Source organism: Dromiciops gliroides, chromosome 2 (assembly GCF_019393635.1).
Source record: "Dromiciops gliroides isolate mDroGli1 chromosome 2, mDroGli1.pri, whole genome shotgun sequence".
NCBI classification, from domain to species: Eukaryota; Metazoa; Chordata; class Mammalia; order Microbiotheria; family Microbiotheriidae; genus Dromiciops; species Dromiciops gliroides.
The window spans coordinates 160299029-160325316 of record NC_057862.1 but is presented as its reverse complement, the minus strand read 5'-3'; the positions used below and the strand labels follow the sequence as shown (position 1 = coordinate 160325316).

The window sequence follows — 26288 nt, the reverse complement described above, 5'->3', positions numbered from 1 at the left end:
TCTTACCCACAGAAATCAGTACCCATAACGGGAATAGAGGGAGCTAGACCGGGAAGGCCTAAGACTATAACAATGATAAAATTGACAGACACTAGAAATAGTATTAAGAAATAAAAGAAAAATGTGAAACTAGCCATGAGAATCAGAAAGAGACATGCACAGAAAAGGTCAAATTTCTCCCCAGATTCACCTTATGATGTGTAAACCCCCAAAACACACCTCCACTGAAAAAGGTACCTGCCTCGGGGGTTGACTTAGGACCCTAGGAACTCCAAATTAGGATAAGTCCTCCCCTGTACCTCCCCAAGGTGGAGATTATTATAATAGACTGATAATCAGTTTATCCATACTGTCTTTTCTTTCACTATTCGAGAGATACTTTTCCACTTTTCTGGTTCTCTCCCTGTGGTCACTTCCAGTATTGCAAAAAAACTTGGGAAACTGAGTCACTGAGTCTTATAATTCTTTTGGGATGACTCATGATCAATTTGACCCCAAATTCCATCCCACATCAATTTACTCTCCTCTTCTCCCATATAAAATGTTCTATTTGATGTTCAAAGTCCTTCATAACATGCCCCCTTCCTATCTTTTTTTTGGGGGGGGGGCAATGAGGGTTAAGTGACTTGCCCAGGGTCACACAGCTGGTCCCTGTCAAGTGTCTGAGGTCAGATTTGAAATTAGGTCCTCCTGAATCCAGGGCTGGTGCTTTATCTACTGCACCACCTAGTTACACCCCCCCCCCCATCTTTTCAATCTTATTTATACCTTACTCCCTGCCAAGAACTCTGGAAGGAGGAGAGGGTGGGAAGGGAAGAAAAAAATTTACATGATAACTATTATATATTTAAAAGGAATAGCAAGTTCTACTCAATAGATCTGCAGTTTCACGTGCAATCATCTTTTAAAAATTATACTATGTTATGGAAATGCTTGTTTTATTCCATAAATTAAAAATAAAATTAAAAATTAAAAAGGAAACATTCTGATAGTTGTCCTAATCAATGAGACTTGTCCAAGGTCCCATTAGAAATGGGAGCTGAAACCAGGGTTTCAGGGGCAGCCCACCTACCACTATATCATGCAGTCTTTGTGACCTATTTATTCTCTGCATGTGCTCCTAAATTCCTTCTGCCTTAAAATCACTCTTGTACACATTTTTAACACGGACAAATGTATCCAATGCTTTTGAGACAGGAATAGCCAGTGCTGGTAATACACCTTGTCACAATGGGAAGGAGATGATGATCAAAGGGTACATCCATGTAAAATTTCCAGGGCCAGCATTTGACTCCACATGTTTACCCCAGGGTAGCAGAGGCTGCCTGCATCAGGTAACCCTTTCTAGGCCCTCCGACATGCAAACGGACAATGAAGAAAGAGCTCTGGGTTTGGCGTTTGGGGACTGGGTCGCATCCTAACTCTGATCGTGACTTTGGGCTAGTCGTGGTCACTCCCTCTCTCTGGGGCTCTTTTATTTTATTTTTTAATCTGTAAAAATGAGGAGGTTAGACAAGATGACGTCTACGGTTCCTTCTAGCTCTAAATGCAACCAAGCCATCCTAACTCTGGCCCACGTGCATCACCACTCCCCTCCGCCCCAAACAGCGATCCTTAATTGACAAGCCAAACCACAATTCCAAAGCATTCCCGGGAGCCGCAGGTTCACAGGGCTCGGGTGGGCCGGATTGCGCCTGCGCGTCTTCCTTTCCCATCCTTTCCCTCGTCCCGCCTGAGTTCTCCCGGGTTATTGGGCTCTGTCCGTGTCCCGGCCCTAGTTATAAATAAAGTTCTCCAGCTATTGAATCCTATGACAACTTCCGGTAAGATGGCGTCCCCCAGTGAAGGGGGCGACTGGTGGCCGGCAGACTGGTAGCTTCGGCGGGCTTGGGTAAGTGAGCGGAAGGCCGCAGGCTCTCCGCCTGGCTGACGTTCTCTCCGGCAGGATGTCGTCGGCGTCGCCCCGGAGTACTGAGGACCTCCGGAAGCGGACCCTCGGAGAGCTTCGGGAGATGCTGGCGCGTCAGGAGAAGCTGCTGCGGAACGAGTGAGTGCGGGTCCGCGAAGGGGAGGGTCCTGGCTGGGGAGACCGGAGTGTGGTGCCACCTGCTCCCTCTGCTGACCCTTCCGGAAATCGGGTCACTCCCAATTGTCACCAAATGGACGGCGAGGGGCGCTGTGGCTGGGGCACTGGACCTGAGTTCAAATGGGGTTCCAGACATTTTCTAGCTGGGGGATCTAGCGTAAGTCACTTTACCAGTCTGCCTCAGTAGTATATCACTGTAAATAAAGACGCCATAGTAGCACATGAATGCTTATTGCCTTTCCTTCCCTACCGCTGCTTGGAGCACTGGACCAGAGTTCAAACCCAACTTCAGACATTTACTGCCTGGGTGACCCTTGGGCTTAACCTCTCAGCCTCAGTTTATTCAACAGTAAAATGGGGTTCATGATAGCACCCACCTCCCAGGGGCTTTTTTGTGAGAATCAAGTGAGATGATATTTATAAAGCACTTTGAGAACTTTTATTTCATTATTCTATACTAGTAGGGGGAAATCGGGTGTTAGAAAGAAACACCTGGACTTCACGGCCTCTGCCTGCAGATAGAGGGGGTAAGAGGTGGTGATGGGGGTAGATAGTTTACAAACGGGAGGACATACGTAGGAGGAGATCTAGAACATTGCCAAACAAGAAATAAATGATGAATAATAACGGCTCTCTCTCAAAGTTCTCGTAAGGATCAAATGAAATAATATTTGTAAAACACTCAGCACATGTTAGCTGCTATTATTATTAAGTACTTCTTGATGTGCCAGGGAATAAGCTAGGTGCTGGGAAATTGTAGAATCATAGCTTTATGATTTGAAAGGATCTTAAAGACCTGTTGAATCCAGTTCTCTTATTTTCAAACAAGAACAAACTGAACCCCAAACTGGCAAGATTTGAACCCAGGTCTTCTTTTTACAAAGACAAAAGTGAAAGTCCTCAAAGAGCTTTCATTTTATATGCATACATATAAGTATATCTGAAAGACAGGTAAAATGAAGTCTCCCCCCCCCCTCCTCCCAGCTCAGTGTAAGTGGGAGGGGCGTTAGCAAGGGCAATTGGAAAAGAATTCCTGTGAGAGTTGGTGTTTGAGCTGAGCTATGAAGGAAGGTAGGGATTCCTAGAGGGGGTGAAAGAGTATATATTCCAGACCATGTGGTTCAGCTTGTATAAAGGTATGGAAATGGGAGGCAGAAAAATGTGTTTGACATGCTGCAAGAAGGCTAAGTTTATCTGGACCCAAGGAATACATGAAGTCAGGAGAGTAATGTATAAAAAAGTTGGGAAAGTAGGTTAGAACCAGGTTGTAAAGAAGTTAAAATTCACAGGAAGTTTGTATTGGACCCTAGAGCTAATGGGGAAACCAGGGGGTTTATTGAGTAGAGGAGTGACATGGTTCAGACAATATGTGCTTTAGGAATATAGAGGAAGAAGTGATTACTAGCTTATTACTATTGGGATTATTTAGCTGGGATGTTCAGAAATGGCTTTATGGAAAAAATGGAATGTAAGCATCGCCTTTAAAGGACATGGAGAATTTAGATAGATTGAATGGAAGGAAGGAGAATGAATTTTTTTTTTTTTACCTTTAAACTCTTTAGCTAGAGAGTTAAACCAAGAGTAAGGAAGACCTGGATCTATCTGACACTTACCAGCTCTGTGAACCCTGGGAGAGTTACTTAATCTCTGAGCCTCAGTTTCCTCATCTTTAAATTACAGCTAATAATATCACCTGCTATTACAGAGTTGCTGTGAGGATGAAATGGAGGGGGGGAAGGATGTTCAGGTACTTTATACAGAGGTCTATAGAAATTTTTCACTCTTATCACTAAAAATGGATAATTGTTTGGGTCAGGAATTAAATAGAAGAGTGAGCTAGATTGCCTTTGACAATTTGAACAGTCCTTTAAGCTAGCCTTCTTCCTGAAGCAAAGGCAAATCCTTTTAACGTGAGTATTCTTCCTGCAGTGCTAGGATATGTTCTTTCCTGCTTTTAGATGAAGTATTGGAGACAGCTATGGAAAGTTCTGTAGCTTGTCCATCTAACTCCATATCCAAGTCTGAACAATAAGCATCCTTCATCCACTTGGTTTTCCTGTGGGGATAGTTAGGGTGAACTCTTGCTTGTTTAGGAGGCTGGGCAGTGTTTTAAGGGTTTGATACAATCGCCACAATGTCATCTATAAGTTTTAGATAGCTGTAGGACCTCATCATCTCTAGGGAATGCTTCTTTGATGTGGACTTTTTGCTGGCCAATCTTTATAACATAACAAAACAATTCCTTTTGTGAACCTGTCTTGTTTTCTGCCTTGCTTAATTTAAAGTCGAGGTCCGTTGAACAAAGGGATCTTTTTTCAAGGAATCTTATGATTTTGACATGCATGGAAGACACTTTACTGGAGGATAGCCAACAATGATACACATTAAGTAGGATTTTGTATTCTCTACTTACACTTTTAGCTAACTTCTGTGACTATTCAGATGTGGAGATATTGTGCTATAGGAAAGATATTTGTGGAATCCTATCTTTTCTAGTCTTATATCTTCATTAAGGATGGGGGTGGGGGTGGGGGTGGGAGAGAGGGAGAGAGATTGAGTCTCTCTTCAGCTTTTACAAAAGAATATTTACTGAGAAGATGAAACAAGAAGAAAAGTTACAAATGGTTTTCCCCCCAACACTCTGGAAGCATATTTTCTCTATCACCTTGGCCCCTAGGGAGAGTAGGCTCAAACTTAATGCAGCATTTGTTCCATTATAGTCACTTCCCGATTTGGCACAGCTGATAGTTGTTCCCATCCTCTTTTTTTTTTTTTTTGGCAGGGCAATGAGGATTAAGTGACTTGCCCAGGGTCACACAGCTAGTAAGTGTCAAGTGTCTGAGGCCGGATTTGAACTCAGATCCTCCTGAATTCAGGGCTGGTGCTTTATCCACTGTGCCACCTAGCTGCCTCCATCCTCTTAAGGACCCAGCACTGGTCTGGGGTGGTGAACTGAGCCTGGCTGGGCACAAATTCTGACATGGTTTCTGACTCCAGGACCTCTCATGGCTCACCATTCTGACCTTTTCAAAGCTCTCCAAGTCCTGGCTGGTTTTGGTACTCTTTCTTTTAAAAGTAAGAAAGAACAAATACTGAGTCTTACACCATGTCTCTCTCTCTCTCTCTCTCTCTCTCTCTCTCTCTCTCTCTCTCTCTCTCTCCCTTTTTTTTTTTTTCCTGGCGGGGCAATGAGAGTTAAGTGAATTTCTCAGGGTCACACAGCTAGTGTCAAGTGTCTGAGGCTGGATCTGAACTCAGGTCCTCCTGAATCCAAGGCCACTGCCCCACCTAGCTGCCCCACACCATGTCTTTTGAAGCCAAATGCAGCTATGCAGGAAAGAGGAGGAGGCTCACATTGGCTGCACTCTTCCTCATGTAAACAAATTGTCCATATTCATGAAAACTGGTGGGCTTCGTTTTGAAAACTGTCCTTCTCTCTAATGCAGAACCATTGTATAGACTGAATAAACACCATCCTTTCATTTTCACACAGAAGAGTTTAAAAACAGTCACTGACACTAATACAATGTATAAATAAAAATCACAGTATCCTCCAAAGACAGAGTTATTTGTATTCAACAAACACGGATCATTTCCAAAGTTTACCAGAAATTATTTCTTGCTTAATACTTAACAAGTGCCTTTTTTGGTGCTTGAAAATGGCTTTCCTCCAACACATGGCTAGGCAGTAAAGAAAAGGATGAAACAAAAGGCTTCCTTCGCAGAAAGCTAGTCTTGTCCTTACTTAGCTTCCTGTACCATGTGGATTTTTCCTCCTGGGCATTTAGGACCTGGGGATCAGCTGGAAGTCATTTCCTCACCCTCAGGTAAGAATCCAAACTTGGTGCTTGCAGAATGGCTGGGGCATTTTGCCTTCTCCTCTTGTGCTAGTTCTCCCCTCCTACCCCCTAACTCCCATTGACAAGAAAAAGAAAAGCAAGCTTCTCTACTCCGAAGGAAAACTTAATCCCAACAGCAATTCCAGAACATGTGGGATTTCTCATAGATTAGGGACCAGGGTTGGTTAGAAGCCACCCCTTCACCCTTTAGGTAAGTAACCAAACTGCCATGTGTGAAAACCCTTAAATGATTCCCTCAGTACATAAGACTGTCCAGCTGAACTCTGGGCCAATTGTCCATTGTCTCTGTCTCCATAGAACACATTTAATTTCTCCAGGTTCCATTTAGGAAAAGTGTTTTAGAACAGTTTTGTGGCATTAATACAGTTCCATGTATGTTGCTTCCAAATACAGAGTGATTTAGTTTCAGTAAACAAAGAGCATTTTCAAAATACCATAAGTGATCCCATTAGAGGTCCAGGAAAATTTCCTCCATGTGCCTATACTAAAGGCAACCCAGTTTCTCCAACGAATCCTTGCCACTGCAATCTTTTTGGTGGTAATTGATTCCCCTCCCCTCAACATTTGGTGTCCTTTCTTTTATATTGTGATAATCGTTCTTTCACTGCCCTATTTAGAATGCCAGATTCAGCCAATAATAGGACAAGTAGTTTCAGATACTTAAAAAAAACAACAAATAAACCCCAAACAGTGATAAAATTCCTAAGAAAGGGGATTAAGCATTTAGAATTGATTAATTGGGATTTCTAGGACAGCTGGTAAACCTTATATTATGCTATTGTGGTCCTTAAGGGTCTCACAATAAGACAGTCAATATCTATTTAAAGGCCAAAGGAAAAAAATATGAATATTTATTAGCTAGGTACCAGCATTTAATAATGCACAGTCCATTTCACATTTTCCTTGATATCAGTACTTGCATAGTATTACATTAGTACTTGAATATGCAACAAATGCAGAAATTTTCTCTAAACAAACTGATCTGGATTGTAAGAGAAACAAACATCAGAAGAAATGACTGTAAAATTACAAGTAGAAACAGAGAAAAAGTTATGTAAATTTTTTTTTTCTGGTAAATACTCCATACAATAATAGGGTTTACATTAATGGAAATCCTAAATGGAAATGATCTCCAGGGAGACCTTGCATATAGAAAGGTCACATTTAATTCCAGGTAAGGCCCTAGGTATAGCCTTAATAAAAATTTCTGTGACTTCCAATACTAACTCACATCTCCAGAGCCAGGGTATATAGAGGCCAAGAACTTATTTTGGGGGGTGGGGTGGGGATGGAGGGTGTATTGTATCTCTCGGGTGTTGTGGGTTATTCTCTAATGCTCTTGGCTTGAACTTCCCATTCTAGTTCTCCCCTGTGTTAACTACCAGTGATTAGCAAGTCATCATTTAATCATCTGACTTCAACTGATTTTTACAAAAGTTGGTATCTACTGAGATGATATAGCAATAATAAAAGTTAACAACCTTTTCCTCTCAATATCTACTTGTACATTTTTCCCTTGTATCATGTTCCCTGGGGAAAGTGGACTCAAATTTAAAAGTTTCTCCAAAGCATTTGCTCCACCACATTCACTTCTAAATTGAGCATAGCCAATATATGGAATCACTCCCTTGCTTCTAGGTCAGGGCATTTGCTTGCTGGGGTCATTATACTACTGGATTGGGTTGGTTTTCTGGGCTTGGCTGGCCACAAATTCAGCGTGGATTTCTGGTTCTGAAGTGGTTAACCATTCTCATGGTTTACCATTCTGACCTTTTTTAAAAAAAATTATAAAAGTATAAATTATAAAAGTATTAAATGACTTGCCCAGGGTCACACAGTAAGTGTCAAGTGTCTGAGGCTGGATTTGAACTCGGGTCCTCCTGAATCCAGAGCCAGTGATTTATCCATTGTGCCACCTAGCTGCCCCTTCAACATTTGTTTTTTATAAGATTTGAGTCCCAAATTTTTCTCCTTCCCTCCCCCATCCCCAAGACAGCAAGCATTCTGATATACATTATATATGTACAATCACATTAAACATTTCTGCATTAGTCATTTTATGAAAGAAGAATCAGAACAAAAGGGAGAAACCTTAAAAAAGAAAAAAAAGAACAGTATGGTTCAGTCTGCATTCAGATTCCACAGTTCTTTTCTTCTGGATGTGGGGAGCATTTTCCATCATGAGTCCTTTGGAATTGCATTCTGACCTTTGTAATCTGACAAGATCATAGTTGTCTCTTACTCCTTCACAAAAAAAGAAGACAAGAATAAATGCAAGGTCAGCCCCAGGTTAGGGAGTGGATGTTGAGGCCATTCCCCATCCAAGGCTTACAGTATATCTCTCTCCATAGTCAGACACGAAAAGGCAAACTCTGTGTGTTAAAAAGATTTTTTTACTTTTTATAAATATGGCAAAGTAGGCACATGGATTGGAAGTAATCTATATTTTCTTGGCTATGTTTTTTTTTCTTTTTGTGGTGGTAATTGATCCTCTTCCCCTCAACAGTTGGTGTCCTTTTATATTGTGATAATCATTCTTTTACTGCCCTAAAAATTGTTTTACCTCAAGCCTAGACCAAGATCTTGTTCTAGTCTATCAGTTCTTTCCATCCTTTACTTACTTTTAGCTTTCTTCCTACTAACAGTTCATTTTGTTTTTTTAATTTCAAAAAAAGTTTGTCATATCTGACTCTTCATAACCCCATTTAGGGTTTTCCTGGCAAAGATATTGGGGTATCTTTGGGGTGGTTTGCCATTTCCTTCTCCAGTTCATTTTACAGATGAGAAAACTGAGGTAAACAGGGTTAAGTGACTTGCCCAGAGTCACACAGCTAGGAAGTGTCTGAGGTCAGATTTGAACTTGGGTCATCTTGACTTCAGGCCTGGTGCTCCAGCTACTGCACCATTTGTAGCTGCCCTAGTTTATGTTTATAGATGGTCTAATACCTGTTTGGTTTCTAGCAGTACCCTCTGCCCTCTTTTCATCCATCTCCCCACAGACAGGAGCTACCCAGTACTGAAGGTCATTTTGAATTTTTCTTTGTTTCATGGGTTATCTTGGCCAGATACATTCATTACCTAATGGCCAGACTATTGGTAATAATTTTCTTTGTACTTAATTAGGGTGGTTCTTAGTTATTAGACATAAGTCTGTGACTTGTATTATATTTAAATTCTTTTCAATATGGTAGAACCTTTCATTTCCATTGTCATTGATTTGAAAAAAACAGCAGAGCCACAATGGAGTAAAGGACTCTTTCTAATGCCCTTAAGCATGGGTATTTCTTAAGGTTTGGTCTTTTACTGCCTTTCTTTTTCTACCTGTTCCCTTGGATAGTCTCCTCCATTCCCAAGTACAGACAATATCCGCAACTATATCTGTCTTTTACTTACATGAACTGATACAAAGTGAAATGAGCTGAACCAGAAGAACACTGTATACAGTGACAGCAATATTGTATGATGATCAACTGTTGATGACATCTATTTTCAGCAATACCATGATCTGACAGTTCTGAAGGACTTATGATAAAAAATGGTATCTATCTCTGGAGAAAGAACTGGATGCAGAGTAAAGTCTTTTTAATTTTTTTGGACTGTTTTCTTTCACAACATGATTAATGCAGAAATATGTTTGTATGACTGCATATGTATAATCTATCAAATTGCTTTGCTTTACTTCTTTTTTTTGTTTGTTTTTTTGCTGGGCAATGAGGTTAAGCGACTTGCCCAGGGTCACACAGCTAGTGTCAAGTGTCTGAGGCCAGATTTGAACTCAGGTACTCCTGAATCCAGGGCTGGTGCTTTAACCACTGCGCCACCTAGCTGCCCCTTTGCTTTACTTCTTGGTTTTTTGTTGTTGTTGTTTTGTTTTTGCAGGGCACTGAGGGTTAAGTGACTTGCCCAGGGTCACACAGCTAGTATCAAGTGTCTGAGGCTGGATTTGAACTCAGGTCCTCCTGAATCCAAGGCCAGTGCTTTATCCACTGTGCCACCTAGCTGCCCCTTTACTACTACTACTACTACTACTTCTTCTTCTCCTCCTTCCTCCTTCCTCCTTCCTCCTTCCTCCTTCCTCCTTCCTCCTTCCTCCTTCCTCCTTCCTCCTTCCTCCTTCCTCCTTCCTCCTTCCTCCTTCCTCCTTCCTCCTTCCTCCTTCCTCCTTCCTCCTTCCTCCTTCAAGTGAGGCAATTTGGGTTAAGTGACTTGCCCAGGGTCACACAGCTAGTAAGTGTCAAGTGTCTGAGGCTGGATTTGAACTCAGGTACTCCTGATTCCAGGGCCGGTGCTCTATCCACTGCGCCACCTAGCTGCCCCCCTTTACTTCTTAATAAGCGGGGAGGAAAAGAAGAGAGGAAGAGAATTTGGAACTCAAAACAAAAGGAATGTTAAAACTGTTTTTATATGTAATTGGGGAAAAGTAAAATATTAAACATATCTCTTTTTTCTGAGTTATGCAACTCTGCATCACCATCTGCCTTCTGGATTTTCCCCATCTTCATGGGGACGTTTAGCCTGGAAAAAAGAATTTGGAGGAACATAATAATTCTCATCAAATATTTGAAATACTCTCATGTTTGGGTGGAATTAGTTTTTTTTCTGTTTGGCACCAGAGGGCACTGGGATGGAAGTTGTAAAGAGGAAAATTTAGACTTGATATTAGGAAAAACTTGGTAACAATTGGAGCTTTTTAAAAATGGAATGGTTGGGGGCAGCTAGATGGCGCAGTGGTTAAAGCACTGGCCCTGGAGTCAGGAGTACCTGAGTTCAAGTCCGGCCTCAGACACTTAACACTTACTAGCTGTGTGACCCTGGGCAAGTCACTTAACCCCAATTGCCTCACTTAAAAAAAAAAAAACCACAACAACAAAAAAAAATGGAATGGTTGATCTTGAGAGCTAGGGAGCAGTATAACACAAGTACAATCAAAGTTGCAAATGTAGTGCTATGTGAAATCTAAAAGGTTCCGGGAAGGCTTCCTGAATAAAAGGATGTTTGAATTGTGCCTTTAAAGGGCAGGGGGAATTCATCAGATGAAGAAAAGGTATAGGGAATAATGATATGAACAAAGACATGTTTTGGGCACAAAGGATAGTCTGGAGGGAAGGTAATTTAAGATGAAGCAGGAGAGTGAGAGAGCGTGAGAGAGAGAAGATTCAGATTATAAATGGCTTTGAGCTCCAGGCAACCAATTTTAAACTTTATTCAGAGGACTGTTGGAAGCCACTGAAGATTGCTGAGTAGATTTATGGATTGGGCAAATATTTCTGCAGTGGTATAAAACAGTTAAATGGAGGTGGAAAGATGTGTTAAGAAGAGATTGCTGTTTTGGATATGCTGAGGTGTTGGTACTTATTAGGTGGAAGTGCCCAATAGGCAATTGGAATGATAATGGTTCTGGGAAGTAGGTGGAAATAGAGATGTATGTTGGAAAGTCATCTCTGCGGAGATAACTCAAGACTTTGGAGTAGATGGATGAAGTTGTCATGGGAGAGGGTGTAGGGAGAAAATAGAAAAGGACCAAGGTCAGAACCCTAATGAACTTTCATTTTTTAAGGGGTGGAAGGATGATGATGTGACACAAGGAAAGAGTGGAAGAATGGAAGTCTGGTAGTAAAGACATGAGTTAGGATGTTATTGTAGTAGGCCAGGTATATTATGGTCCTCAGAGGTCTGATCGACCTAGGAGGATGGCTCTGTAGGGATTTGGTGATGTCACTGGAATGAAAGGTTACTTCTTGTGTCTGGAGTTGAGGGAGGAATAGGAGATAACTAAAAGTTTTGAGAATAGTAGTATCATTAACTATAATAAGGAAGTCAGGGTGGAAAGTTTGTTTTTGTGTTTAAAGCAAAGACTTTGGTTTTAGATATGCTGAGTCTGAGCTGATGGGGTATTTAAATGGAAGCATCCAGAGCACAGAAACTGGTGTTCTGAACTATTTGTGAGATTGAGTCCTTAATCTAATTAATGTGATAATGATAAACTTGAAATACTTTGATTATCTGACTGAGGCCTCCTCCTTTATCTTGTGCCTCCCTTCTCTACCCCCAATATTTTTGTTGGAAGTCTCAACAGTTGTTGCCCTACTCAATTCTCCTAGTTCTTGGCCAACTAGAAATTAATCCTTTTACCTAAACTTTCAGTTTACTCACCCCTATGCTTTGATATAATGTCACTTTTTTGTTTCATGATTTAAAAAATTTTACAGCTTTTAATAATATATTTTTATCTTTCTGTTTCCTAGGAAATTTATTCGCAGTTTACCAGATGGAGGGAAAAAGATCTCTGACTTTGTTGAGAGAGTAAAATTAGCCATTGCAGAACATGAAGAGCTCAAGAGAACTAACAGATTGGACTTTGATTCAAAGCAAACTTCAGCACATGGAATAAATAATTTAGGTGTGGATAAGCCATGGACTCCTGACCAGAGAAGGGAAACATCATCAGTTCTTGATTCTTCCCCTGCAGTTAGAAACAGGTCATCTAAAATAGCCTCAAGAAATCAGGGAATTGAATCTACCATGGAAAGATCTGTTCCCCTAAGTCATGATGAAGCTGGAGAGTCAGAAGGTGACACACAGTGCGACAAATGGATGTGGAATAACAGTAAAGGTGTTGTAACTTTGCCATCAGAAACAAATGAACAGTCTCACCAACTTGGTTTTCTAAATCATTCAAGAGACATTTCAGGAAGCACTGATGACATGTTTATTGATTGTTTACAAAGGATCACAATTAATGATGATGAAAACCAGTCAGAAGACACAAACATGGATCACTTTTGTACCTTTCACAGTAACATACCCAAAAAACCTCATTACGTGGAAGTGCTGGAAATGAGAGCAAAGAATCCAGTCCCTCCCCATAATAAATTTAGAACTAACATGTAAGTATGGCAGGGAAACTCATTTCTCAGTAAAAGCTCAAAGACTTGGTGAATGTGCTTAAAGTTCAGTTTGATTTTTTTTTTAGAAGAAAATCTATATTTTTAAAATGCTTTAGGTAATATCCTGTCACTAATGCATTGCCTACAAGGGACTTGAATTAAACAGCTTAAAATAAACTATAAATGAACACTACTTGAATTCCTAGTCACTCAAGTGTGTTCATTGCTAGTATGTTTACTGCTAGTTTAATTCTTTATAGCCACCAGCAATATTCATTTATAATGGGGAATAATATGCCTTCAGCCAGTTTCTTAAATCATGTAACTTTTAGCTTATTTCAGAACTTGACTCTGCCTCTCCTTGGGTGTGTACTTTTGAGGAAAAGAAAATTTCTAAAGTTCTTTTAGTATTGTTTGTAGTATTTAGAACTGGAAGAGACCTTAGGAATTATCTAGTCCATCTTCTACTCTCCCCCCCCCCCCTTTTTAAAAAACAAAAACCAAAAAACAAATTAGGCAATTAGACCAAGGAAGAAAAGTAACTTGCTCAGGGTTTCAAAATAGTCACTGAGTAGTAGACTGGAATTTGACTATAGGTCATCTGACTCCATGTCCAATGTGCTTTCTATTGTAAGTTATAACTAGTTATTATTTAAAGATGTATTGTGGAATTTGTAAATTATATAGATTCTTATTAAATTGCCTAGTTTTTCTTTAACTCTTGGTTTTTTAGCTAGTGAAACATCAAGAGATCAAATTCAAATAATTTCAAATCATTTCATAATGAGATGATTTGTTTATTTAGCAGATTTGGTAAAAGGTTTTAATGAAGGGGGAGATGAATTGTTGATTGAAAAGAGATTTTAGGATTGAATGAAAAAATATCAAGAACTCATTTTGTGCAAAGAAAAGCGCTAAAAGTAATACAATTAGAAAATGATAAAGTATCAGTTTTCAAGGATTTCACACTCTAATGGAAGGAGAAAACAAGGAGTGTGCGGCTTCAAGGAAGATAACACCCATTAATCCTGGAGTACAGTGTCCAGGAAAACCACTGGTAAAGCCCAGGAATTTGACTTGAAAGTAGTCCAGGTTAGCTTGACACATTTTTTAATTATATTCTAGAATTGGATACTCATAATTTCTTAGTGAGATTTTTTTTTCCCCCTCAGTTACAGTTTAACATTCTATTAATGATTGAAAAGCAGCAGGCCTACAGCAAAGCCAGTTTATACAACAAATATTTAATAGTTACTACAGACAAACTGTTGTCAACTGTTGGAGGTAAAGTTGATTTATGAAAAAAGTACAAGAAGTATAGGAGCTTATAATTTAACAATAAAAATAGAGCAGGTCATTAACAGTGGAGGTATTAAGTGACAAAATAAATGTATGGATAGTAGATGCTATAGAAATTTAGGCAATGGAGAAAGCAGTCACTCTTTTTTTTTTTTTTTTTTTTTTTGCAGGCAATGGGGGTTAAGTGACTTGCCCAGGGTCACACAGCTAGTAAGTGTCAAGTGTCTGAGGCCGGATTTGAACTCAGGTACTCCTGAATTCAGGGCCGGTGCTTTAACCACTGCGCCATCTAGCTGCCCCCAGCAGTCACTCTTGAAGTAGCCATTGAAAGGTTTCTGGCAGGGCTCTGACTTGACCAGGATCATGATGCAGAGGGATGACTTGAGTAATATGAGGGAAGAGAGAATAGAGTGAACAAAGACTTGTAGCCAGGAGTGAACACAACATGTTTAGGGGAGAGTGAGATTTTCTGGTTTGAGAAAGGGGCTTGTGTTAGAGAGTAGTTTGGAGTTATTGGAATGTGTTGAAAAAAGTACAGGTGTTTCTGTAGATTACCTTACTAAGATTTGTTCTTTTTCCACCCAACTTATTCTCAAATCTTTAAAAGAGAATAATCTAGGGGCGGCTAGGTGGCGCAGTGGATAGAGCACCGGCCCTGGAGTCAGGAGTACCTGAGTTCAAATCCGGCCTCAGACACTTAATACTTACTAGCTGTGTGACCCTGGGCAAGTCACTTAACCCCAATTGCCTCACTAAAAAAAAAAAAAAAAAAAGAAAAGAGAATAATCTACACTTGATGTACTTTATTCCGCATTACCTATATACACAACCAACATGCCTTCTCTCACTGTACTAAAACAGCTCTTTCTGTGATCACTGACTACTGATTTCTGGACCAAAGCACCTTTTCTTTTTTTCTTATCCTCTCTGTCAATACTGCAGCATTTGGCATTGTTGACCTCCTCTTCTCCTATATCTGACAGTTCCCTTTCCTTTATTGGCTTATTTTTCTTTCTGCTTTAAAAATAGATGTTTTCGGGGGCCGCTAGGTGGCACAGTGGATAAAGTTCTGGCTCTGGATTCAGGAGTACCTGAGTTCAAATCCGGCCTCAGACACTTGACACTTGCTAGCTGTGTGACTGAGCAAGTCACTTAATCCCCCATTGCCCTGGGAGGTGGGGGGGGAAATAGATGTTTTCCATAAGGCTTGCTCCTTGGCTTTACTATACTTTCTTCCTTTGAATATTCATCCATTTTAGGACTTCAGTCTTTATTTGGATGACTCCCAATTCTCTATCTCTAGGCTTACCTCGCCCCCAATTTCTAGACCTATTTACACCTACTTATTAGACATTGTTAATAGTATTTTCCACTAGTATCTCAAGCTGCTTGTTCAGTCATTTCAGTCATGTCTGACTCTTAGTGATCCCATTTTGGAGTTTTCTTGGCAAAGCTACTAAAGTGTGGTTTGCCATTTCCTTCCCTGTCTCATTTTACAGATGAGGAATCTCAGGCAAACCAGGTTAATTGACTTGCTCAGGTTCACAGAGTTTTTAAGTGTCTGAGGCCAGATTTGAACTCCGGAGAATGAGTCTTCCTGACTCGACCTGACACATTTTAGTACAAGCTTAGCACATCTCGAACTAAATTCATTTCACTCTTCAAATCTTACTCCCAGTCGTCTTGCTTTTTGCTGATGATACACCTATTAGCCCAGCTAGTCACCCTTGAAACTTTGTTCTCCCCCATAGTTAATCAGTTCCTATCGTTAGATTTTGTTCCCATGATAGCTCTCTTATGGCCTTTTCCATTCCCATGGCCACTACCTTAGTTCAAGCACCCTAGTTACCCCTCATCTGGGCTATAGCATGACCTATGTCTTTACTGTAGTTCTTCCTTCCTAGCAATGCCAGAGTAATCTCAATGTATTATTGATTATATCACTTCCTTGCTCAAAAATATTTAGTATTTGTATATTCTTTATAGAAAAAAGTGCAAACTTCCCAACCCTACATGCACCATACTCTGGTTCCAAGCTTTCTTTCCAGTCTTTCCTCTTACTACTTCTTTTAAGGTATCCTCTGCTCCTGCTAAACTCTATTATTCCCTGTTCTTCACATGTATTTTGCCTTTCATGCTTTGTGCCTGTGGTGAGTAAAACTCTATGTGGTCGCTTTCTTTATTCTCAGCATTCTTTAATCTAGAATGCATCCAGTTCTTCTCCTTCTCTTCCTATTGAAGTGCTTTCCATTCTTCATCCAGTTCAGCACTTCCACAAAGTATCCCCTGCAACCCCCACTATCTCTATAACCCCCGAAGGATTATTTCACGGCACTTGGTTGTACTTCTCTCAAGCACTTATATTTTCATTTTAGTTCCTGTGCTGGAGTGGAAACTCTTTGAAGACAAGTTTTTGTTGATCTCTGTATCCCCTAGTGGTAGACATAACAGTGTCTGCATGTGGAAAGCACTTAATAATCATTGGTGGAATGGAAGTTTTTGTATTTAAAAAAAAAGTTTTTACTAGTCTGAGATCTTTTCCAGAGCTGGTTTTGGCAAACAATTATTTTCCCTAATTTTTTGATTTTTGGCCTTTAATGTACAAAATACTGTGCCAGGTTATATAGGGAGGGACACATAGGAGTGAAGGGGACCCATTCCTTTTAGAAACTTAGCCTCATTGGCTAGATCAGACTTCTTTACATAAAAAAATAACCTTGTAGTCATTTTGATGTCTTATAACAAAAATGTAAGGAATTTGAATTTCAAGTCAGCTGTCTTTCTGCCAAGGGACTCGGTTCCTCTCTTCTTCAGTTTCCTCAGCAACAATTATCTCCAAATAAGTAAAAAGTTGAAGGGTTTGGACTAGATCAAGGGATTCTTAAACCCAGGCATACAGACCACCAAGAGATCCAGCATAGATAGTTAGGAGAGAGTCCATAAATTTCCGTGAGAAAAAAAAGTACATATTTTTATTAACCTCAGCTGAAACTTAGCATTTCCTTCAATTTTTAATTTAAAAACAAATATTATTTGGAGACAGGATCCATGGCCACTAGCAGACTGCTAAAGGGGTCCTTGACATAATAAAGTTTGAGAGTCCCTGGATTAGAAGGTTTCTATAGTCCCTCTCAGCTCTAACTCTATGATCCTAGATTGTAACAGGATCATTTAAAAAGAAAAGAAAAGAAAAGAAAAAGCCCATCGTCTGACCCCTTCTACCTCAATAAGCCCTTAGAAAAACAGAAAACGTTTTTTTTTTTTAAATCACTGCCTCTTGTGTGAACAACTGTCAGATCAGAATAGAAAAAAGCAAAAATCTGCTTGTATGAAAATGTAACATCAAAATGTTTGCAAAAGCCATGAGAAGCAAACATCTAAGAAGCAATACTTCCATTTGTTAAAGAGCAATGCTTTAATTGAAGAATTAGTAAACTAAAAATATTATTGAAAGTATTTGCTATAAAAAGAAAATGGAGTGTACAGGCTTTAAAAAAAAATAATTTTTTGTGTAGAAAGCCAAAACATTAATTCCCATATTTTTGTCATTCCTAGTAGAGATGTCTTAAAGAGAGGTTTATTTTCACAAGAATAGGTGTCAATAAATATAGCAAATCATAGGACATTTTGGTTTAGATATGCCCAGGACAAGTTAAAAAAAAGGGCCTGGGTTCTTAAATGAATAATAACTCATATTTATATAGTGCTTTCAAGTTTGCAAAACACATTATACATATTATCTGTAGCTCAATGTCAACTGTTAATGTGGCATCTAAAATAGCCAATTCAGACTTAAGCTACTTTAGTAGAAATAGTTTGTGAGGAGATAATGCCACTTAGTATCCAGGGGATGGATACTCTCCTCGGGTCTGACTGTTTCTATAATATTGAATCCAGTTCTGGAGTGCCACGTTGACAAGCTGTAGAAGCCCAAAGGAGAATGGATGACCAGGGAGACAGTGGGATTTGAAAACCATGCCATACAAGGATTGGTAAAGAAACTTGGGATGTTTTAATGTGACAGAGCAGTTGGGGGAGGGGAGAGCACAGTAGAGAGTATTCCATCCTCTACTATGTGAAGGGTTGTCTTTTGGAAAAGGGATTAGATTCTTTTTGGCCCCAGAGAGCACAGCTAGGAAAAGCAGAGCTACAGGGAGGCAGGTTTCAGTTAAGCATAAGAAGGAACAATCAGATCTATTCAAAACAGATTTTCAGTTCTATCATTAAATGCTTGTCCTGTGCTCTATACTCTGTTAGACTGCAGTCCCTGCCCTTGAGGAAGAGCTCATTCTCTTAGGGGAACTAAAGCACGACTCGCTTTCATGGGAGGGCTAGTTCTTGGAAAGTAGATTCCTATTCCAAGTAAGGGTTGGACTAGAGGACCCCTGAAGTTCCTTAGAGTTTCAAGACTTTATGATGAATTCTTAGACGTGTATTTCTATAATAGGGCCAATTGTCAGAGGGGGGAGGGAAAGGTAGAGTAGGAGATATGGTGAAAGAGGATAGATGAGAAACGGTGTTCAAAAGAGGAATCCAGAATTGTTGCTTCATTCGAAAAAAATGATACAGCTACAGAGAAATTTAGTTGTTCAGTTGTGTACAACTCTTGTTGATCCCATTTGGGATTTTTTTGACAAAGATACTGGTGTAGTTTGCCATTTCCTTCTCTAGCTCACTTTACAGATGAGGAACTAAGGCAAACAGGGTTAAGTGACTTGCCCAGGGGTCAAGCCCACAGCTAGGAATTGTCTGAGGCCAATTTCGAACTCGGGAAGATGAGTCTTTAAGCCTGCTAGTCTATCCACTGTGGCACCTAGCTGCCCCTCTTTTATAGTGAAACTGGCTAGCACAGTCTATGATAGTAATCCGAAAGGCACTGAAGGCTAACAGTGTCCCTGGCAAGTGACTTATACTCCTGAAAGCTCCCATTAAAGTGATCATAAGCTTCCAGGGGCATCAAAAGTAGGATAACTGGAAAGAGGAGAAGGGAAGGCATTCAAAATCTCACTCACAGGTTGAGTTCAGAGGTGAGCATTAGAAATACTTCTTTGGTCATAGCCTGTTAATTCATTTGGATTATGGAGATATCAAGTGGTTATCTCCAAATATTACTTCCTTCTGAACTGAGAATTAGATTCTTTGTTTTCAAACTTCATAACTTATTTGGAAGTTCTCTTTTTTTTTTTTTTTAAATTCTTGAAGACATATGTGGAAGGGGTGGCTTAGAACAATAGCTTGAACTTTGGAAGCTTTGGAACTTTAGAAGCTTTTATAAAGCTTTGGAATTTTAGAAATATTGGTCATGCTGTTATCCAGGTCTGTATGTTACTGGTTCCTATGATTTTCATCCAGTGTCTTGGTATAACTGTTAATCTAGAGATTCGGAGAACCTTTTAGGAAGAAAGTCTGTTAACACAGCTATTCCGCTACTTTATCTAACCTCCACAGTCAGCCTTAAGTAAAATAGTCATTTGATTTCCTGGAAGAGGAAATTGCTCTCTAGGCTGTGCTGATCTTAATGTAGTTGCCAGGATGAGATGGAATTAAATTGAGGGCCAGATTTGTTTTCCCTGCCCTCTTTGTAGACCGCTTTTTGCAAGGCAGGATATAAAGATTTGGCCCATCCAACATAGCTTCCCGAACAAGATTGCCAAGGTGGTATTCTTGCCAGCTGAATCATTCCTCTAGGATAGGTTATTGTCACAAAAGTCTTAAAATCTTTTGAGATTTAAATGTTTTATATGTGAAGTAATAATAATAATAATACACTTATAATACTTCAGTGTTTGAGTTATCACATTAGCTCTTATTGGTTTATTATATGAAGTAGATACAATTTAATTCCATAAACATTTATTAAGCTTACCTTTTTCTTAGTTTTTTTTTTCCCTTGTTTTTTTGCAGGGCAATGAGGGTTAAGTGACTTGCCCAGGGTCACACAGCTAGTAAGTGTGAAGTGTCTGAGTCCGGATTTGAACTCAGGTCCTCCTGAATCCAGGGCTGGTGCTCTATCCACTGTGCCACCTAGCTGCCCCCTTTCTTAGGTTTTAGAGGACCAACTTAGGCTTAAAAAATTATTAAGCACATGATACTTGGGATATTAATGTTTTGAAAAAGTTCTTGCCTTGAGCTCACAGTTTAGTGGGAAGGTAAGGCATGTGCACAAATACCTATAATACAAATACTATAATAAGGACAAAGAAAAAATCCAAAGTATAATGATGATGGCCTATATTTATTAACTCTTCTGGTCTTCATGACACCCTATGAAGTAGGGAATTCATGTTTTATCCCCATTTTACATATGAGAAAACAGTTGTGCCCACGATTACACAGCTAGTGAGTTGAGATGGGAGAAAATCTAAAGACAAATAAAGAACTTGGTACCTATTCCATCAACATCATTGGCAAAAGTATAGTGCCTGTTGTCTGTGGGATGCTGTCCCAAGCCCTGGGGAAACAAAGAGAAAATTAACATAAAGTTGTTCAGTTGTTTCAGTTGTGTGTGACTCTTTGTGACCACGTTTGGGGTTTTCTTGGTGAAGGTAACTGGACAGTTTGCCTTTTCCTTTCCCACTTCAATTTTATAGACAAGGAAACAGACAAACAGGGTTAAGTGACTTGCCCAAAGTCACATAGCTAATAAGTATTTGACCCAGATTTGAATTTAGGAAGAGAGGTCTTCCTGACTCCAAGCCCAGTGCTCTATCCACCATGCCATCTAACTGCCCACTTAAGATACCATACATGCTTCTAAAGTGTTTACAGATTGGTTGAGGAGATAGGGCTTTTGCATAACATAATGATACAAGGCAGTAGATGGTAAGTGTCAAATGAATAATGGGTGATAAGTTCTATAGGAATTTACAAGGAGCTATCCCGAAGGGCTAGTGATGCCTAAAGAGGGATGCATAAAGGTGAGACTTATTCTGGGCCTTGAAGGATTTAAATAAGTGGGAAGCAGGGCAGCTAGGTTGGCACAGTAGATAAAACCCTGGATTCAGGAGGACCTGAGTTCAAGTCTGGTCTCAGACACTTGACACTTACTAGCTGTGTGACCTTGGGCAAGTCACTTAACCCTCATGGCCCCCCCCCCCCAATAAATAAATAAATGAATGAATGAATAAGTGGGAAGCAGGGAAAGGAGCTCATTCCAAAGAAAGTTATGAGTCAGTAAAACTTGGAGGTAAGAATATGTTGGGTATGTTCAGGAAACACTGAATATTGAGTAGATCATTTTGGCGAGGGTGGAAGGTACTATCCAAAATCAAAAAAAAGATATGGAAGTAGTCAGGGGGCAGAGAGTAGAAGGCCTAAAATCATGTCTAAAACCAAAATCATCATTCCTCCTAACCACTTCTTTTTCCTCTGAACATTACTGTAAAGGAAGGGGTTGGACTAGTTGGAATCTGAAATTTCTTCTGGGATCTATGATCTTTTCCTGCTCATCTTAATAGGACCATCTCAGTGTCTGTTGGAATGCTTGTCTGATTCACATAAATAAGGAAGTCCAGAAGGGGAGGAGCTGCTTTAGGAAAAATCTGATGCATTTCATTGTAGATATGTTGCAGTGAGGTGCCAGGACAGCTAGTTGGAGAGGGTCAGCAGAAAGTTGAAGATTCAGGGCTGAAGAGACACCAGGACTAGAAATGTGGAGTTGGGAGTCATTGGCAAAGTGATAGTGAGAAATGGAATGAAAAAGCATTTAGATGAATTTACTGAGGAAGAAAGAGAGCAAGCAAGTGGAGCAGAGGGCCCAGGGTTGAGTCTTGAGGCCTGCCCACATTGAAGGGATGGGAGGAAGAAGCAGGAAGGGACAGGAGGAATTCCCTAATTTCAGTAGAGAATGCCACACTTCAAGTGAAACCTAGTCATCAGCTTGATTAGGTTTAACCTATTCTTGATCTCTCATATCCCTGGCCAGGTAGTAGAGGACAGGCATGGCCTCCCCATTTGTGCCATACTGTTGAGGAGAAGGGGCTGAAGTAGCTGCCTATTTCTCCTAGGTTAAAGATGCTTAAGTCTCAAGGCTTTAAACTTCAAAGGAAATTCTGGGTATAAATGCGACTTGACTTACTTTAAAAATCTTTCTTTCCATCGTTTCTCTGACAAGCTCATATGTGATTGGGTTGCCTTGTTTAAACCAATCTTTTTCTCCAAATCCCTAATCAGCCCCCTATTTTTCAGTCATGGGAGGAATTAATATGAAGGAAGAAAAAAAATGTTAGCTCTAAATTCCAGTTCATTTTCACCATTTACCTTGTTTTAGTAAGGGGAGATGAGGGTTTCAAAGATGAATAAAATGCTGGCGAAATTTATGCAGAGTATCAGGTAAAAGGAGGGGAAATCATGCAAATTATTGTAACATGGAATTAATTCATTTTCTGTAGTCATTGTTAGGATATCTTCCTCTTGGAAATAGAAAATTTCCTAACTTTTTGATAAATTATTTGTTAATATTTAAAACAAGATCCCTCTAAAATGTAGCCTAAATAGGTCTAATAACTTGTCCAGTTCTAAGTCTGTCATGTTTTCTCTTTAGGTTACCTTCAGAACGCCATGACTCACCTAGTCATTCCCCACAGAGAAAAGAGTCTCCAGTTTCAGTGGAAGAAAGGAGATGTAGGGATAAGAAGCACTTGGATGATATCACAGCAGCTCGGCTGCCACCACTTCACCACATGCCTGCACAGTTGCTGCCTATGGAAGAATCTTTAGCAATTCAGAAGCAGCAAAAACAGAATTATGAGGTATTAAGAATGTTGTTTTTGTTTACCAACTTAAATGCCTGATTGAAAAATTGAAAAATTAGCATCTTGAAAACTGTATGAAGGGTATACTGCTTTGGGCTGCAATCAGCCATGTTTCTTTAGTCTGCATATATGAAGCATAAAATTTTTTTAACAGTATTTCTAATAAGCTTGGAAAATTGGGAAGTACAGTGTTGACAAACATGTTTGAAGGGCAGAGAATGATGGAGGTTGGAAAAGAGTCATATGGGCAAACACTATAGTATATTGTGGTAGCAGCACATTTCCAATGAGATGCTATAGGGGTATGTTGCCATTAAAACTAGCTGTTCCATTAGCAGTTGTAATATTAAATTGACTGCATGCAATGGTACATTTTCAAGGTCTTGTCCTCTTTAAGAAAAAAACAAAACCTTTTTCTTCAAATACTTTAGTTTTTCCATAAGGGTCCTGCCTGTGGAGTCAAAGAACCATGTGTTCTAAATTGTCTAGTTTGCACTGGACACCTGCAATAGCTAGCTTCAGTTTATTGTTTTTTTCATCTACCATGTTGAGAATTCTGCTTTTGAAATTAAAAAAAAAAATGTTAAATGAACCACCTCAAATGGGAATTTACTACATTATTTTTAACTACTCATTACAGTATTGTTTGCTACCAATTTGGCTCCCCTTTAATATGTAGGGAGCCGGATGTTGGGTAGAGAGCCAAGTGACAAGGGGTAACCATGAGTGTGAAAGCAGTAATGAATGTGGCCACCAGGCTCTAGCAGGTGGTGACATAATCCTTGGGTGAATGTAATCAGATTTGCCAAGATGTAAGATTTATAAAGACAGCCTGGCCCTTTCTCTGGAGAGACTCTCTGAACAAGCACCTTTACACACAGCCATGTCAGGGTTGGTCTACTCATTTTCATTGTGGCATTTGACACTCTTAAAGCTTGGTTTTCATGTAGGAACTTCTGTCTGTAGGAGAATCAATACAGCACTTAGAGTGATATTGGTGTGTTAATAACAAAAGTTGCTGACCAGTATACTTCTTTAAAAGTCCATCAATACTTATTACTCTCCAAGTTCTAAATCCAGTTATTCAGTTCTTACCAAGATCTGGTTTATTTCCATATATTGTTGATTGTCAGTAGAAGTTAAGTAACTGCCAGTGTAGCCTGATTGCAGCGCTCAGGGAAGTTACATTGTTCTGTATGGCATCATTTCTGCTCATCAGGCTTGTAGGTGGAAAGAGCTGTGAGTGCTCAGTTGAGGTGAGAGGGCAGGTATTTATTAGTGGATCCAGTTGGCACAGCTTTATGACATCAAGGTCTACCTCATGAGATAGCCTACTCCCTAGACTTGTTCAGACAGCAGGGGGTGGATGTCATTGGTTGGGCATGTTGTTTCCTCTCCAGTAGAAGACAAACTCCTTGAGGGCAGGAACTGTCTTCATGGTTGCTTTACATAGCAAATTACATAGTAATTATATAGTAATTGCTTAATCAATGTGTATTGAATTGGAGAGGATTTCTGCATTGGGCCAGACACTCTAAGACACTATGACTTAGGGATGTTTTTGTGAAAAGGGCTGTGTAGATGCTTAGTAGAATTTTTTAAGGAATAAAAATATTGCGTGAGGAAAAATATAACAATTTCATGTTGCTCTGGTTTTTTTTCTTTTAAAGGAAATTCAAGCCAAGCTTGCTGCACAAAAACTGGCTGAAAGACTGAATATTAAAATGCAGAGCTATAATCCTGAAGGTGATACATCAATGAAGTACAGAGAAGTGAGGGATGAAGACGATTATCATTCTTCTGAAGATTAATCCTGAAGAAAGATGATTGAGTAGCCTCTTAAATTCTTCACTTCTGAAATTCTACTTCATTACATTAGACTCTTAGGCTCTGGAAGATGTTTTATTTTTGCATTATTTAGACCAGCAGTCAGAAGTAGAACTTTACAGTGTGCATAAGAGTGCTGCTTAGTCATACTGTGAACCATTTCATGGGGTGCTCGCTATTCAGAAAACTTAAAAGATTTCTATTAAGGATATGATAAATCTGTTATGTTTATATAAATAAACTTTTGCAGCATATTATCTTTGATTACTCTAATTTAATTTTAGAAAATTATTTAGCTTTTTGTTCTTTCATTTTTTTCTAACATCTAGAGCTGGAGGAGACCTAAGAAATCATCAAGTATAGCCACCACATTTTATAAATGGGGAAACGAAGGCACGGAAAGATTGACTTGCTCAGGGCAACACAGCTATTATCTGTTGGTAGCAGAATTTGAATCTCATCTTCCTGTTAAGCTAGAGTCAAGAACTCTAACAAGGCCCTAGTTAACATTAACTAGAAGTGTAATAAAAGAACTACAACTATGGCAAACTACTGTGAATGCTCTACCACAGTGAAATAACATTTATTTAGTTCTATTTCTGCTGTGCTGCACACTATCCTTAGAAAATTACATAGACATAGTTTCTTGCCATTTTAGATTGAGGCAATCTTGGGAAGTTCTCTGTTTATATTTGAATTAATTCAGTTTCTGATTAGTCTGGGAAGACAACATGGAGAGAGGTGGACTTTCAATAGATGCTAGAATAGGGCATTCCAGGAGACCCATAAAAGGGAGGAGCATTTAGCAGATTTTCTCAGGTGGTCCTGAAGATTAGGGAGAAAAAAAGGAAGCAAAGGCTACTGACTGAAGGAAGCAACTGTTCTAACTAAGCTTTGACCCCCTTAAGAAATTAATCTGTTACTTTATAGGAAATAAAAGTTTTATTATTGGGGAAAATTAAGTTTTAAAAAAAAAGAATCATGCGGGGTAGCTAGGTGGCACAGTGGATAGAGTAGATAGAGAGAGAAACTAACTCAATTAGGCACCACCCACATCAAAATCTCAACGTTAATATTTTTTAGTTATTCAAACCAATATTTCGCTCTTCTTCCTAACATCATTTAAAACGTAACAAAATTAGAAAATAGTACGTCATATAGGCTGTGGGTAAACAGCTCTCTTAAAAACAAGTATCGGGGCGGCTAGGTGGTGCAGTGGATAAAGCACCAGCCCTGAATTCAGGAGTACCTGAGTTCAAATCCGGCCTCAGATACTTAATACTTATTAGCTGTGTGACCCTGGGCAAGTCACTTAACCCCAATTGCCTCAACAAAATTAAAAAATATATTTTTTTTAATTAAAAAAAAAAAGAATCATGCGCCATTGAATTTTGCTGATTGGTCAGCAAACCATTAAAAAAATGGAGCTATTAATATAGGATACAAGTTTTCAGGTCATCTGTAAACAGATACTTGGTTTTTTTTTGCAGGGCAATGGGGGTTAAGTGACTTGCCCAGGGTCACACAGCTAGTAAGTGTCAAGTGTCTGAGGCCGGATTTGAACTCGGGTACTCCT

The 26288-nt window shown here is 39.5% G+C and overlaps 1 protein-coding gene across 1 annotated transcript; it reads left to right on the top strand.

The window, feature by feature from the left end:
• The first annotated feature begins 1785 nt into the window (after positions 1 to 1785).
• On the top strand, positions 1786 to 24976 carry POLR2M (RNA polymerase II subunit M). Its single transcript, XM_043980107.1, has 4 exons — positions 1786 to 2047; positions 12192 to 12833; positions 22675 to 22882; positions 24556 to 24976. Exons 1-4 carry the CDS (start codon positions 1947 to 1949, stop codon positions 24694 to 24696), a joined length of 1092 nt encoding a protein of 363 aa, XP_043836042.1. The 5' UTR covers positions 1786 to 1946; the 3' UTR covers positions 24697 to 24976.
• Positions 24977 to 26288: the final 1312 nt, after the last annotated feature.